This window comes from Globicephala melas, chromosome 5 (assembly GCF_963455315.2).
Source record: "Globicephala melas chromosome 5, mGloMel1.2, whole genome shotgun sequence".
Taxonomy (NCBI): Eukaryota; Metazoa; Chordata; class Mammalia; order Artiodactyla; family Delphinidae; genus Globicephala; species Globicephala melas.
The window spans coordinates 30,003,435-30,020,370 of NC_083318.1; the positions used below are offsets into that span (position 1 = coordinate 30,003,435).

Here is a 16,936-nt window from a genome sequence, read left to right on the forward strand (position 1 = left end):
CAACTAACTGCTGAACGATCATTGACAGGAAGACATTGGAACTCATCAAAAAAGATACCCCACATCCAAATACAAAGGAGAAGCCGCAGTGAGACGGTAGGAGGGGCACAATCACAATCAAATCAAATCCCATAACTGCTGGGTGGGTGACTCACAAACTGGGGAACACTTATACCACAGAAGTCCACCCACTGGAGTGAAGGTTCAGAGCCCCACGTCAGGCTTCCCAACCTGGGGGTCCAGCAACGGGAGGAGAAATTCCAAGAGAATCATGCTCTGAAGGCTACCAGGATTTGATTGCAGGACTCCGACAGGACTGGGGGAAACAGAGACTCCACTCTTGGAAGGGCACACACAAAACAATGTGCACATCGGGACCCAAGGGAAGGAGCAGTGACCCCAGGGGAGACTGAACCAGACCTACCTGCTAGTGTTGGAGGGTTTCCTGCAGAGGCGGGGGTGGCTGTGGCTCACCGTGGGGACAAGGACACTGGCAGCTGAAGTTCTGGAAGTACTCCTTGGCGTGAGCCCTCCCAGAGTCCGCCATTAGCCCCACCAAAGAGCAGGGTAGGTTCCAGTGCTGGGTCGCCTCAGGCCAAACAACCAACAGGGAGGGAACCCACCCCACTCATCAGCAGAGAAGCAGATTAAAGTTTTCCTGAGCTCTGCACACCAGAGCAACACCCAGCTCTACCCACCACCAATCCCTACCATCAGGAAGCTTGCACAAGCCTCTTAAGTAGCCTCATCCACCAGAGGGCAGAGAGCAGAAGCAAGAAGAACTACAATCCTGCAGCCTGTGGAAGGAAAACCACATTCACAGAAAGACAGACAAAATGAAAAGGCAGAGGAATTTGTACCAGATGAAGGAACAAGATAAAACCCCAGAAAAACAAATAAATGGAGATAGGCAACCTTCCAGAAAAAGAATTCAGAATAATGATAGTGAAGATGATCCAGGACCTCAGAAAAAGAATGGAGGCAAAGATCAAGAAGATGGAAGAAATGTTTAACAAAGACCTAGAAGAATTAAAGAACAAACACCTAGAAGAATTAAAGAACAAACAAAGATGAACAATACAAAAACTAAAATGAAAAATACACTAGAAGGAATCAATAGCAGAATAACTGAGTAAAAAAACAACAGATAACTGACCTGGAAGACAGAATAGTGGAATTCACTGCCACAGAACAGAATAAAGAAAAAAGAATGAGAAGAAATGAAGACAGCCTAAGAGACCTCTGGGACAAGATTAACCACAACAACATTCGCATTATAGGGGTCCCAGAAGAAGGAGAGAGAGAAAGGACCCAAGAAAATATTTGAAGAGATTATAGTTGAAAAATTCCCTAACACAGGAGAGGAAATAGCCACCCAAGTCCAGGAAGTGCAGAGTCCCATACAGGAGAAACACACCAAGACACATAGTAATCAAATTGACAAAAACAAAGAAAAACTACTGAAAGCAACAAGGGAAAAACGACAAACAACATACAAGGGAACTCCCATAAGGTTAACAGCTGATTTCTCAGAGGAAACTCTATAAGCCAGAAGGGAGTGGCATGATATATTTAAAGTGATGAAAGGGAAGAACCTAAAATCAAGATTACTCTACCAAGCAAGGATCTCATTCAGATTCAACAGAGAAATCAAAAGTTTTACAGACAAGCAAAAGCAAAGAGAATTCAGCAGCAACAAAGCAGCTCTACAAATGCTAAAGGAAATTCTCTAAGTGGGAAACACAAGAGAAGAAAACGACCTACAAAAACAAACCCATAACAATTAAGAAAATGGTAATAGGAACATACATATTGATAATTACCTTAAACGTGAATGGATTAAATGCTCCAACCAAAAGACACAGGCTTGCTGAATGGATACAAAAACAAGACCCATATATATGCTGTCTTCAAGAGACCCATTTCAGACCTAGAGACACATACAGACTGAAAGTGAGGCAATGCAAAAAGATACTCCATGCAAATGGAAATCAAAAGAAAGCTGCAGTAGCAATACTCATGTCAGCTAAAATAGACTTTAAAATAAAGAATGTTACAAGAGACAAGGAAGGCCACTGCATAATGATCAAGGGATCAATCCAAGAAGAACATATAACAATTATAAATATATATGCACCCAACGTAGGAGCACCTCAATACATAAGGCAACTGCTAACAGCTATAAAAGAGGACATTGACAGTAACACAATAATAGTGGGGGACTTTAACACCTCACTTACACCAACAGACAAATCAACCAAAATGAAAATAAATACGGAAACAGAAGCTTTAAATGACACAACAGACCAGAGAGATTTAATTGATATTTATAGGACATTCCATCTGAAAACAGCAGATTACACTTTCTTCTCAAGGGCACACGGAACATTCTCCAGGAGAGATCACAGCTTGGGTCACAAATCAAGCCTCGGTAAATTTAAGAAAACTGAAATCATATCAAGTATCTTTTCCGACCACAATACTATGAGATTAGAAATCAATAACGGGGAAAAAAATGTAAAAAACACTAACACATGGAGGCTAAACAATAGGCTACTAAATAACCAAGAGATCACTGAAGAAATCAAAGAGGAAATCAAAAAACACCTAGACACAGATTACAACGAAAACACGACGATCCAAAACCTATGGGATGCAGCAAAAGCCGTTCTAAGAGGGAAGTTGTCAGCAATACAAGCCTACCTCAAGAAACAAGAAAAATCTCAAATAAACAATCTAACCTTATGCCTAAAGGAACTAGAGAAAGAAGAAGAAACAAAACCCAAAGTTAGAAGGAAAGAAATCATAAAGATCAGAGCAGAAATAAATGAAATAGAAACAAAGAAAACAACAGCAAAGATCAATAAAACTAAAAGCTGGTTCTTTTGAGAAGATAAACAAAATTGATAAACCACTAGCCAGACTCATCAAGAAAAAGAGGGAAAGGACTCAAATCAATAAAATTCGAAATGGAAAAGAAGAAGTTACCACAGACACCGCAGAAATACAAAGCATCCTAAGAGACTACTACAAGCAACTCTATGCCAATAAAATGGACAACCTGGAAGAAATGGACAAATTCTTAGAAAGGTATAACCTTCCAAGTCTGAACCAGGAAGAAGTAGAAAATATGAACAGACCAGTAACAAGCACTGAAATTGAAATTGTGATTTAAAATCTTCCAACAAACAAAAGTCCAGGACCAGATAGCTTCACAGGCAAATTCTATCAAACATATAGAGAAGAGCTAACACCCATCCTTCTCAAACTCTTCCAAAAAATTGCAGAGGACGGAACACTCCCAAACTCATTCTATGAGGCCACCATCTCCCTGATACCAAAACCAGACAAAGATACTACTAAAAAGGAAAATTACAGACCAATTATCACTGATGAATACAGATGCAAAAATCCTCAACAAAATACAAGCAAACAGAATCCAACAACACATTAAAAGGATCACACAGGCTTCCCTGGTGGTGCAGCGGTTGAGAGTCCGCCTGCCGATGCAAGGGACACGGGTTCGTGCCCTGGTCCAGGAAGATCCCACATGCCGTGGAGCGGCTGGGCCCGTGAGCCATGGCTGCCGAGCCTGCACATCCGGAGCCTGTTTTCCGCAATGGGAGAGGCCACAACACTGAGAGGCCCACGTACCACAAAAAAAAAAAAAGGATCATACACCATGATCAAGTGGGATTTATCCCACGGATGCAAGGATTCTTCAATATATGCAAATCAATATGGTGTATCAATTATACACCATATTAACAAATTGAAGAAAAACCATATGATCATCTCCATAGATACAGAAAAAGCTTTTGACAAAATTCAACACCCAGTTATGATAAAAACTCTCCAGATAGTGGGCATAGAGGGAACCTACCTCAACATAATAAAAGCCATATACAATAAACCCACAGCAAACATCATTCTCAATGGTGAAAAACTGAAAGCATTTCCTCTAAGATCAGGAACAAGACAACTATGTCTACTCTCGCCACTATTGTTCAACATAGTTTTGGAAGTCCTAGCCATGGCAATCAGAGAAGAAAAAGAAATAAAAGAAATACAAATTGGAAAAGAAGAAGTGAAACTGTCACTGTTTGCAGATGACATGATACTATACATAGAGAATCTTAAAGATTCCACCAGAAAACTACTAGAGCTAATCAATGCATCTGGTAAAGTTGCAAGATACAAAATTAATACACAGAAATCTCTTGCATTCCTATATACTAATGATGAAAAATCTGAAAGAGAAATTATGGAAACACTCCCATTTACCATTGCAACAAAAAGAATAAAATACCTAGGAATAAACCTACCTAGGGAGACAAAATACCTCTATGCAGAAAACTGTAAGACACTGATGAAAGAAATTAAAGATGATACCAACAGATGGAGAGATATACCATGTTCTTGGATTGGAAGAATCAATACTGTGAAGATGACTATACTACTCAAAGCAATCTACAGATTCAATGCAATCCCTATCAAATTACCAACAGCGTGTTTTTTTACAGAACTAGAACAAAAAAAATCTTAAAATTTGTATGGAGACACACAAGACCCCAAATAGCCAAAGCAGTCCTGAGAGAAAAAAACGGAGCTGGAGGAATCAGAGTCCCTGACTTCAGACTGTATTACAAAGCTACAGTAATCAAGACAATATGGTAGGGAAGAGATAAGGGAACATATAGATATGTATAACTGATTCACTTTGTTATAAAGCAGAAACTAACACACCACTGTAAAGCAATTATACCCCAATAAAGATGTTAAAAAAAAAAAAAAGACAATATGGTACCGGCACAAAAACAGAAATACAGATCAACGGAACAGGACAGAAACCTGAGATAAACCCACACACCTATGGTCAACTAATCTATGACAAAGGAGGCAAGGATATACAATGGAGAAAAGACAGTCTCTTCAATAAGTGGTGCTGGGAAAACTGGACAGCTATGTGTAAAAGAATGAAATTAGAACACTCGCCAACACCATACACAAAAATAAACTCAAAATGGATTAGAGACCTACATGTAAGACCGGACACTACAAAACTCTTAGAGGAAAACATAGGAAGAACACTCCGACATAAATCACAGCAAGATCTTTTTTGATCCATCTCCTAGAGTAATGGAAATAAAAACAAAAATAAACAAATGGGATCTAATGAAACTTAAAGGCTTTTGCAAAGGAAAGGAATCTACAAGCAAGACGAAAAGACAACCCACAGAATGGGAGAAAATATTTGCAAACGAATCAACGGACATTAAAGGATTAATCTCCAAAATATATAAACAGCTCATGCAGCTCAATATTAAAGAAACAAACAACCCAATCCAAAAATGAGAAGACCTAAGTAGACATTTCTCCAAAAAAGACATACAGATGGCCAAGAAGCACATGAAAAGCTGCTCAACATCACTATTAGAGAAATGCAAATCAAAACTACAATGAGGTATCATCTCACACCAGTTAGAATGGGCATCATTAGAAAATCACAGACAACAAATGCTGGAGAGGTGTGGAGAAAAGGGAACCCCCTCTCTTGCACTGTTGGTGGGAATGTAAAATGATACAGCCACTATGAGAACAGTACGGAGGTTCCTTAAAAAATTAAAAATATAATTACCATATGACCCAGCAATCCCACTACTGGACATATACCCAGAGAAAACCATAATTCAAAAAGATACATGCACCCCAATGTTCACTGCAGCACTATTTACAATAGCCAGATCATGGAAGCAACCTAAATGCCCATCGACAGACGAATGGATAAAGAAGATGTGGTACATATATACAATGGAATATTACTCAGCCATAAAAAGGAACAAAATTGGGTCATTTGTAAAGACGTGGATGGATCTAGAGACTGTCATACAGAGTGAAGTTAGAAAAATAAATATCGTATATTAATGCATATATGTGGAACCTAGAAAAATGGTACAGATCAACCGGTTTGCAGGGCAGAAATAGAGACACAGATGTAGAGAAAAAACATGGACACCAAGCAGGGAAAGCGGCAGTGGGGGTGGGGGTGGTGCGATGAATTGGGAGATTGGGATTGACATATATACACTAATATGTATGAAATAGATAACTAATAAGAACCTGCTGTATAAAAAATGAATAAAATTCAGAAATAAAAAAAAAAAGAACTGAAGAAAAAATAATTCCAAAAATGGCCAGCTATTTGCTGTAGCTACAAGTTTTACAGATTATGAGTGTGGTAGATGCATTCAACGTACTTTTTAATGCTTCCTTCACAAGTGACATGGAAAAGCTATATTGGGATGAGGCTTAGAATACTAAGAAATATAAGCATGTCAAATTTACACAGCTCATGATTCTTCAATTTCATAAACTTTAACTGGCTTAAAGTCAGTCCTCCTATCATAACTCCTCCCAAATTTTCAGGAATGCCAGGAAATATTGCTTGTATTCCACTAAATCTTTTCAGTGCTATGGTAACAAGTACATTTTAGCATGATGCAAGCAGTCAGAATGTTATTTGGTTAACAACTCAAAAGATTTAACATCTGAATAATCATCAAATTTTCTTTTACAGTGGAGCTCAGTGATACCACAGTACCAAATGCATTAATGTTAGGCTCCCTAAACATACGAACTCAATTCAAAACCAAATACCCTGGGAACTTCCCTGGCTGTCCAGGGGGCATGGGTTCAATCCCTGGTTAGGGAACTAAGATCCCACATGCCACGCAGTGTGGCCAAAAAAAAAAAAAAACTAAATGCCCCAAAGGAAACCCAGGAAGAACTACTATAAGGAAGAAAAGAGAAAAATAGAGTTTAAAGATAGCTAATGACCAAAAGATATACCTAAGGTAAAAGGTGAAATCTCAAGTGATTTGTCTACCGACCATCAGCCAGTTTAGACTTTTTAAATGTTAAAAAAAGCGTAGGAATTTGCACTATTATTTGTCCTTGGGACAATACCAAGGACAAATAATTGCTTGCTATGTCCTTTACAGACCAAGAGTAAAAGCCCTGGCCCTAACTCTCACTGAAAGTTTCAACCCAAGTATTCTAAATCAAAGTCTCTTTTCCCAAGTTGTAAAAGCATAACCGCTTCTTCCTGTGAAAAATTTTCAGCATATTTGTTCATCATATATACTTATGGCTTACATACTTATTCATCCTGCTGCAATTCCATTAATCAAAAAAGTTACGTAAAACCCAAAACACTGATTTAGGCAGTATTAGGTAAAACATGCTAGAAAACTTAAAAGATATGGCAACCCCATTCCTTCTAAGAATGGACACATGTGACGGGGGAAAATCAGTGGCAGGGAAAATTATCCTATATCACAGTATTCTAACTTGCTATCATGGTTACGTCTTGATACTACAATAGCAGTGAGGACCAAAACCAATTTCATTTGTAATGTCCCTACCCAGGAATCTGAACGTGTAGCAGGCAATCAAATATTTATTTATGGTCAGTAACATCTTAAACCTTGAGTCCCTTAAAAAAAGGAAAATAAAAACATTCAGTAAAACTTTCAACATTCCATCTATGTTGAATGAGAAAAATTAAACATTTCTTAAGAAATGTCATCAACTTCTAGTTCTCAACTTGAACAGAGCTGTTCCATCTTTAACAGATTCATAACCAATACTAAAATTTTCTAATCAATTACTAATTACAACTAGAGAAGCTGCCTTACTAACTTTGATTTATGTACTAACACACAAAAGGGAAAATACAATAAAGTGTGTTGATGTTCTCATATACAAAAGGCAACATTTTGAAAGGGAGTGTTAATTTATAGAGAATGTTGAAGTACTGCTCTACTAGCCTATTTTTTTAAAAGATCAGTTATATATGCAAACACCTTTTTTTCTATCTTAAATCTACTGGGTTGTCCCTTTTAACTCAAAAATAGCTCTGGTTTAATAAACACAGCTCTAAATAACTTAAAGGAATAAAACACTTTATTTTAAAAATTCAAATACGCTTCAGATGAAAGCTGCCCCTTTACTGAACACCCACAAGTTCCAAGCATTGTACAAAACATTAAAACATTTGTTCATACTCTTTTAGAGCAAAACTGCCTCTTCTGCCACACTCGTTTTTGCATGACGTTGACATTTTAGCTCCACTGTCATAAAATGACCAGCTCTTCAAGATTTGATCATGAAATGAGTTTCTGATCCATAGATGTAGATCATGAGGTTAATGCCGAAGTCAACTGGTGAAGTTTCTCTGTCAACTGTTACACTTAACGTCCTCTTCCTGATTAAGAGAAAATGAAAGTATTAAGGGTACAGAAAAATGAATATTTAATAATACTATTACCCAAAACTCAAGTCTAAAATCAGCATTAGTTCTTGTAAGGTTTAGCAAAAGTATTTTACCAAATTTAACTGTCATTTGTATTATACTTTTTTGTTTTTTAAATTAATAATACAGCAAAGTAAAGTAGAAGTAGGTGAAAAAATTCAAAGGGAAAAGTGATATAAAATGAAACTATCTATTAGGCTAAAGCAAAGAACACCATGGTGTTCTATGTACTTGCTGGCAAACAGAAATAAAAGTTGGTAGACATTACCACTCCTAGAAATTCAGTCATTTAAAGTTTTTTTTCCACTCACCTCTAAAACCACCACCCCCTCTTCCTCCTCTGAAACCTCCACCTCCACTTCCTCTTCCACCTCTAAAACCACCTAAAAATAAAGGAAACATTCATTAACTGTAACTTATCATATTTTGATAAGCCTGTAAATATCAATATAATTCTTGTAATAGTAATGAATATATATTCACATATTTTACCTCACAGAAAATTTTAAGATAAAAATGGAGAAACTGTCCAGCAGCAGGCTAAAATCCTAGGTTACAACTTTTTAAACAAGCTTTCTGTTTTAATAAATTAGAAAAGCTTGTTACTTTAAAGGTCAATTTAGCCCTACCATTAAATGCATGAGTACCTCAACTTTTGCTTATTATATATACTTTTTATTTAAATTGTTTTTATCCTAAGAACAAAGGGTAGCAGGTATGGGTGGTTTAGCTCTGGGGATACTACCATAAATACAATGTTTAAGGTCAATGGAGCTGCAAACAGATCAACACTGATGGTCACATGCTGATGAGCCTTGAAATTTAAAATTTTTAAAGCATTTTTTTCTATTATCCATCACGTTTGGCTTCCTATTGCAGTCTCTATTTTTACTCATTTTGGGGGCTAACTTTGTAAAGAATGATGAAATATAAAAAGAGAAATTATAAAATGAGGAAACAAACACATACTTCCAAAATACTGATATAAAAAAATTAAGATTTTAAGAAAATATAGTTGTGAATGCTTTAAAATGTCATATACGAGACTGAATATAGAATGGAAATGAGGGGATCTCCATTCATCAAATTCTTAAAGGGGTACTCCCAAAAATACTTAAAGATATATGTTAATATCTCTTTAGAGATTATCTCCAAGCTATTTGGACCCAAAAAAGGTACATTTAAGGAGTGAAATGATAATTACATTGAGAGGCAAAAGTGAGAACAGGATTCTCTCTTTTCTGACCCTGTCCCAGAAGCTGTCCAACCCCGCTGTGCAGCTCCTCTTCCTCATCTCTTTGGCTCTGCCCATCACCCAGTCACCCACCCACCACACCATTTGCAGATCTAAGCACAGCCAATGCTGTATCCCACCTCATCCCCAGCCCTACTCATCATCCAACTGCCCACAATGATGAATGTACCCAAGCTGTGGGGAAATACATGTATCAAAATACTGAAATCAAAGCAATGAACTTATGGTAATAGTCTTTGGCATGACATCAGAAGATACGGGTTTTATTTCTGAGCTGCCAATTGTGATTAGAGCAAATTAACTTTTGTAAGCCTGCATTTCCTCATCCATAAAAAAAGGCTATCACCCACCTTCACAAGGTTTTGCTAAATATTAAAAGAATATACTTGGATGTTAAAAGAATATATGACCAGCTCTTGGCATATAATCACCACTCAATGATGTTAACTAAAAATTTAAAATTCAATTAAGATAATACTATACTTTACAGAAACTAAGCATTACTACTATGGTAATGTGCCAAGATTGGAAGCAGCTTTATTAAAAAAGACAAATAAGCATAAGGGAGGTCCGCCTCTATACAAGACTAAATTGTGCTATACAAGTTGGCTGCGGCTTTGAAATCTCATTAGAAATCTCCCCCGCAGGTAACTTACCACCCCTCGCACCTCTGCCACCTCCGCCTCTTCCTCCTCCTCGACCTCCCCTGCCACCGCCTCTGGGAGGCCCCTTCTCACCCGGAGGTCGAGGTAGAAACCTCTGCAACGGCAGCAGCTTATATGGGTCTATATAAAACTGGAAGTATAACAGAAATTATTAGTGTGATGTACTTCACACTCATTATGTCCAAAACTGAATTCATTATCTTCCCCTAATTCCCTTCTTCTCCAGTACTGCCCATTTCAGTGAATGGTGACACCATCCACAAAGCTGTTGCAATCAGACATCTGAAAGATGGTGATATTTTTTACTTCATCTTTAATAGCTAACCAATTACCAAGACCTATCGATTCTACTTCCTATATCTCTCATTAAACCATCCACTTTTCTCCATTTCCACTCTTTCAGGACTAAAGCAACAGCATCCAACCTGGCCCCTTCACACACAGTACTGACCTCTTTCCAGGGTGCTCTTTTATTTTTCTAACACTCTCTTTTAAGTATAAATTTAACCATATATATCCTGATAGTTAAAAACAAAATGAAGACTAAAGTCTAAATCCTTTCCCATGACCTGAAGGCCTTAAGTAATCTAGCCCCTGCCTACCTTGCTAGTCATTACTTCACAACTTTCCCCACCCCTCCTAAATGTTCTGTGTCCAAGCTCTACCTCTGCCTTTTTCAGATCCTTAAGGTGGCTTTACTGTCAGACTTGCACATGCTGTTTTCCTTACTTGAAATGCACTTCCTCCTCCTCTGTGACTAGAGCAGTGGTTCCCAAGTGCTAGCCTGACCTTCATCAAAGTCATCCAGAAGTTTCCTTTTAAAAACTGAATCCTCGTCCCTAACTAACACCTACTCGGTCAAACTTCTAGGAGTGGGACCTAGAAATACATCTTCTTAAAAGCTCCCCCAGGTAATTCTGAGGTGCAACCAGGTTTGGGAGTCACCTGTGGTCAACTTTGAGGTCTCTGCTTCAAACTCACATTCTCAGAAAGCCAATGCACTAAATTTAGTCTCACGACTAACATTCTCATACCAACATGTATTACTCCTTTACAGCATATATCATAATGTTATTGAAATATCTGTGAAATCATTTATATCTGATTTCTCCCAAATAATATAAGCTTTATAACTTAACATTATACTTAGAATGAAAGCTTTTCAATAAGATTTGTACATAAAATAAAAAATGTACTCCAGCAGTTACAGATTTGCTAATATGACCACAGATTACTTTCTGAAAACCTGAATTAAACACATTACTTTTAAAGATTAGTAAGTTCAATGTCTAAAATACAGAACATCTCAGTTTAAGAGCTTCACTAGTGATACACTGGAGAAGTCTCAAGTGCCTTAAGTAAAACTGTCCTAAGGTAGATCATTCGTTTATAAAACCAAGGATCCAGGTATCATAAACTTGACTCACCTTCTGCAGTTTTTTAAAGGAAGATGCCTTCATGTTCTCTGACAATTTAACTGAAAAATACTATTAATTTTATTAAGGAATAAGCAATTAATATCAAAGATAATCTTCTGAATTCACGTGTAATTTTTAAAATAACAAGGTTAGAATATACAGAAATATTTAGGAAAAGTAAGAAATGAGTCTCCAAACAGAAGTGAAATTTTAATTTTTCTTTTAAAACTTCCAATTCCACCATCCTATTGCAGTGGCATCATCATATCCAAAGCAAAGTACCTCAACCCTGTGGCACTGATCCAAGTGGCAATCATTTCTAAAACCTTCCAAAAAGGAAGTCACAATTATAAGGCCTATCTTTTCAATATATGTGAAAATACATCCCCCCTCTTGATTCTCCTTTATGGTCCAATCTCAGCAATACTCCATCCACTTTAATGAAGCAGCAAGTTTAGTTTAATCAATACTTAACCCCAGAAAAAACAAACAATAACCTTTTAATGAGATAGCTACATCTTCCAATTAAAAAGGATACAAAATCTCTAAGTTGTCCAAATATTTCATCCACTTTTCCAATTTGTTCTTTGTTTTCTAAATAAACTGGAGCATTGAAATAAGGCACCTTATTTTCATCTGTGGTACATTTACAAACTATGTCATCCTCACAGGGGTGCAGGAACTCTCCTAATACTGAAATAGGACATGAAAATGTTAAAATATAAAACAATTTCAAATGATATTGACCAACCTCTTCTGGAAGCTTTCCTCTTGGCCGCCTGGGATTTCACCATATCTGTTCTGAGGCAGAAAAGTCTTCCTGGGTTAGTATACCAACTGCACAAAATACTAGCTATGTGACCTGGGGTACGGGTCTCACCTTCTCTATGCTTCCGTGTCTTCATCTTTAATGTAGGGCTAACAACAGTACTGACACCTAACGTATAGTATTGTGAAGATCAAGTGCAATAATAAATGTCAAGTGCTTAGAAAATGCCTGGCATACTGAGACCACTCAATCTACAATAACAGTTATTTTACTATAATAACTACTATTATTTGATTAAACAACACTACGCCTCATTCTATTGTCTCTTCCTTCTCCCCATCCCTAAGTCTAAGTCAGTCTTTGTTGTTCTCTGGCCCTTTCTTTTTTTCTCCCCTTTCCTAAGTTCCTACTACCACCTCTTCACCAATGACTCTTCGATCTTTTCCAAAGAAGTCTGGAATCTCAAAATAACTACCTATATATCTGACTCACAGTCACCCCAAACTAAAATACTCAGCATATTCCTGCAAAACCGACTCTCAATTCCTATCACCCAAGCTCAAAACCTGGAGCCTTTTATTCCTAGTATTAGCCAAGTTCTACTGAGTCTGTTTCCACTGAAATATCTCTCCCATCGAACCCTTCTTTTTTTCCTCACTTTCACCATGCTCTGATGTGTCATGCATGGACCGCTGTGGGGCGAGGACCTTTGACTCTAGCCGTTGACCTCTTCAAACCATTCTGCATACTGATCCATCCTACTCTTTATATTAGACTCTGTTCATCCTTTCTCTTCTCTGATGTAGGCTTCTACCGTCAAATCTCTGTCTCACTTTCCATGACTTTCATCCTACCTCTTTGATAATTACTCCAAAACTCCTCTAATTAGGTCTTTTTCTTGACTCCCTCCAGTAGTTTCCCTTCTGAGCAAATTTTTTTACTCACTTCACTTAGTTATGAGTAGCAATTAAAAGCATGGGCTTTGGGGTCAGGAAACCTGGCTTTGTATCTCAAATACATCACTTACTGATCACTTCTCACTATGACCCTAGCAAAGAAACTTAACGCTGAATCAGTTTTCTTATCTGTAAAATGGGGACAGTGGGGGTAAACGCACAATATTACGTAGTTGTATCTCCCTTTCAGCCCAAACCCAAATTCCATCTCCACGATGCATTCTAACTGTCCTTCAGCTTTCTTATCTCCCCCTTACTTCTACAGCACGATTATACGTCACTTTACAGCCTCTCCAGAGGCTTGACTCCCCGATCAAGCAGCAACCTCCGTAGGAGAGAGAGCTGCTGGATCTTTCAGCACCTGACTCCCAGTCAAACTTACTAATAACATAAACCCACAACCTCCGTCCCCCGACCCCACTCCACCCTCGCCCCGCGGTGGGTCAAGCCTTGAAGCCTACTTACAAACTACTTGCTCTGGAGGTCCGTGGTCCTGACCTCTGTTAAAAGCTCCGCGGCCGCCCCCTCGTCCAAATCCTCCTCTGCCGCCGCCGCCGCCTCTGAAATTGCCGCCGCCTCCACCTCGGAAGTGGTGGTTGCTGCTGCCGCCGCGACCGAAGCCGCCACCTCGACTAAAGCCTCCGCGACCTCCGCCACGAAAAGACATACTCGCTCCCACCTGGTTAGAAACACAGGGCGTGCCTTTCAGTCACTGTGGCCTCTGGGAGCACCACCGAACCCCTCTGAGCCTCAGTCAGAAACCATAAAAGTAGACAACAATAATAATAGCAACCCTGCCACCTCACCCATGGCCAGGCGGCCAGCGACGAGCCCGAAGAGTGAGTGTCCCCTCCCCATAGCCCTGTGAGCGCTGACCATCCACTCACCAGCCCCGTCACCCCCGGTGAGTACTTCCTCCCCCAGCTGGCAACAAGGTCTTCAGCCGCATTCCCCTCCTCCCTCCGCTGGGTTCCACCTCCAGCATCCTCAGACCGCCCGGGCCCCTCCCGCCACTCACCGGCGCCACGTGCACCTCAGACCCGGAGGCTCACACTCTCCCGCCCGGTACTTCCGCCGCACAAGAGCCTCTTCGGCCACCGTACCGGCACAAAACGGAGGTGGGGAGGGAACCAAATAGAAACTCGAATAACTGGTTCAGAAAGCCAGCCAGTCACCCGCGGAATCAGGGACGCTGTCACCTGCCCGAAAAAGCCTTCAGCGATGGAAGGGTATCAATAATATCTAACGTCAACCGCTACTTTACGACAGTTAGGTCTATTTGCCTACGGCGAGCGGAGGAAGTGACGTACAATAGCGGCGTCCTTTGCAGCGTGACGTTGCAGGAAGTGCCGCCCCGCGGCGTTGCCCTTGGCGATGGCTGGCGTCAGGGACCGCCCCTCTCCCAGCGGATCGGCTTGTACCTGGTGGCTGCTGAGTGGCCGTGCACCCTGTCCTCTCAGGCTACGCTGCAGTTCCCTCGCTCGTCAATTGGTTGCGGCTCCAGCAACTGTGCTGCCGGTGGCTCTGAGGACGTTTGAGCCGCGCTTTGCCGGGAGGTGGATCTGGCCGCGTCGGAACTTAGTGGAAGGGCTTGTCTGCGTTCTTTCGAGTCGCTTGTTTCTTCCGGATCTTTCCAAGTACGCGAGATTGTGGGCAGTACTGTGCCCGTCGTTTTGTACTATGGTTTCACGAAAGGAAGAAAAAAAAGTGTGTGTGTGTGTGTCCTTTTAAAGAAACTGTTACCTGACAGAAAGCCAGACCATGTTTTTGTCTTTTGTACCAGATAGTTTATTCCTTTGTCAAGTACGTTTTCAGCCCCGCAGGACACTGTCTATACCACAAGCCCCTCTCCCCTTCTGTCTTTAAGTCCTTGATATTTTACTTCAACTTCCGCTAAAACTTCTCTCCCAAAGAAGGCTAGCCACCCTCTATTTGTTAAATTTGGTTGGTCTCTTTTCACTCGAATCTTCTGAGACCTTACCTTGATATTTAGCGCAGTCAACCGCCTCTTTGAAAGAGGGTTGGGATTGGTACCTTCTTTAGAGGGTTATTTTCATATTGGAAGAACTTCATAAACTTAACTATGGAAATATTAGGAATCACAGTATGTCTTCTACACTGAAGTGTAAGCTTCTTGAAAAAGCATCAGTCATATAGATTAAAAAATTTTGGTAAATGAACTTTTATTCAGATTTGATAAATGTACTTTAAATTCTATACATCATACAGAGGTAGAATTATTCATAACTGCCCTGCTCTATTTTACTCTGTTTACGTTCAATGTTTTATCTCCATTTGGTGTCCCAGTATTATCCTCAACTCAGTGTGATGAAACCATTGAACTTTTATGGGACCTTCAAGATTACGTGGTGCCCCTTTATCTTACGTGTAAGGAACTGACAGAGAAGCGAAGTAACTTCCCTAGCTAGTTAGAGGGACAAAGTGGAACCATGGATTCTCACAGCCCTCAGTCCTTTGCTGTACCACCACCCCCAGTCTCACTCCTTGCTCTCTCCAAATTATTCATCATTCCAATTGCCTGTTTGTCCTCATGGTAGCATCATACTCTTGGTTTCTGCATCTTTGGACTCAAGCCTTTGAGCACTCTCCATCATCTTTGTCACCATCCCCACCCAACCTTAGTTGCAGTCTCTTTTATCTAAAGCACTCAATTTCTGTTCATTCCATCTAAAGCTTGTACTGTTGTTACAGGCCTTCTGTTGCCACTACCACACTTTCCTCTGTTATTCCTAACTGAAATCACCCAGTATAATCTACGGCAACTCAAAAGTTGAGAAATAATTACAGTGAACTATAACTTCCTCACGTTCTGAGCATCTTTGTTGTCTCAAATTAAATGCTTCCAGGCTTTTCTTCCTCCCATCTGTACTGCATGTGATGACATACTGAACTTATTAAAAGTATCCTCGTACCATAGCCATCCTCAGGATCCCAAATAGTTCTCCATGTCCTTTAACAACAAGTCTAAAGTAAAATCTCTACATTGACTAGGCCTTCTGTATAATTAATTTTATTTCCTTCCAGGGCTGTACACCATTTCTCTGCCCCATCAGGCCAGCATCATTGCCTTGCTTCTTTTTTCCTGCCATTGGCAATCACTTCCTTCTTGGAAAAGCTCCGTTTGCCATCCATTAGACCAGCCTTTTTCTATCTTTTTACCCTGGAAGAACCATTGAAGTAATTTTTATGTCTCAGAAAACCCTGCATAATATAAATATATATGTAATATATATACACATATATGTATATATCCATCCTAGTACATTAACATGATCAGCAGCTTATAGACACATAGACATGGTAGTCCAATAATAATTGTCAATGCTCTTTTTTTCAATTGTAGTAAAATACACATAACATAAACTACCACATTAGTCATTTTGAAGTGTATAGTTCAGTGGTTCACATTGTGTAACTTGGTGCTCTTTTGAGTAGAGAATGGTGTTTTTCTATGAATCTGTTTATTTTTGTCCAACTTACTACCCTACTCTGTGTAGTTTCCCCCCCTCACAAAGGATCTCAATTCTTTTTTTAAATT

At 39.4% G+C, this 16,936-nt stretch overlaps 2 protein-coding genes across 5 annotated transcripts in view; both read right to left on the reverse strand.

Moving 5' to 3' along the window:
• The window catches only part of RRH (retinal pigment epithelium-derived rhodopsin homolog), a 23,269-nt gene extending 15,065 nt beyond the window's left edge, over window positions 1–8,204 (reverse strand). For both annotated transcript variants that reach the window (XM_030864072.2, XM_060299100.1), the window contains exon 1: window positions 8,067–8,204. The gene's annotated coding sequence lies outside the window, so the exon portion shown is untranslated. The remainder of the gene's footprint in view (window positions 1–8,066) is intronic.
• GAR1 (GAR1 ribonucleoprotein) lies at window positions 7,948–14,661 on the reverse strand. Of its 3 annotated transcripts, none has more exons than XM_060299101.1 (7): window positions 14,396–14,661; window positions 13,843–14,056; window positions 12,191–12,345; window positions 11,662–11,721; window positions 10,238–10,364; window positions 8,626–8,697; window positions 7,948–8,266 (listed from the first exon to the last, which is right to left on the reverse strand). In XM_060299101.1, exons 2-7 carry the CDS (start codon window positions 14,042–14,044, stop codon window positions 8,253–8,255), a joined length of 630 nt encoding a protein of 209 aa, XP_060155084.1. In that variant the 5' UTR covers window positions 14,045–14,056; window positions 14,396–14,661; the 3' UTR covers window positions 7,948–8,252. The 3 variants fall into 3 exon arrangements, with proteins under 3 accessions (XP_060155084.1, XP_030719933.1, XP_030719934.1); XM_030864073.2 differs by having other exon boundaries at window positions 10,226–10,364; XM_030864074.2 differs by lacking the exon at window positions 14,396–14,661 and adding an exon at window positions 14,265–14,381 and having other exon boundaries at window positions 10,226–10,364.
• Between the last annotated feature and the right edge of the window lie 2,275 nt (window positions 14,662–16,936).

Bases quoted from the DNA above. Each gene is read 5' to 3' on its own strand.
- GAR1 (XM_030864073.2), bottom strand. From the start codon at position 14,044: ATGTCTTTTCGTGGCGGAGGTCGCGGAGGCTTTAGTCGAGGTGGCGGC. The intron at 11,722-12,190 runs GTATCCTTTTTA...TAAAATTAATAG, and splicing joins TTGGACAACTTAGAGATTTT to TATTTTTCAGTTAAATTGTC. The intron at 10,365-11,661 runs GTGAGTCAAGTT...TTATACTTCCAG, and splicing joins CCTTTAAAAAACTGCAGAAG to TTTTATATAGACCCATATAA.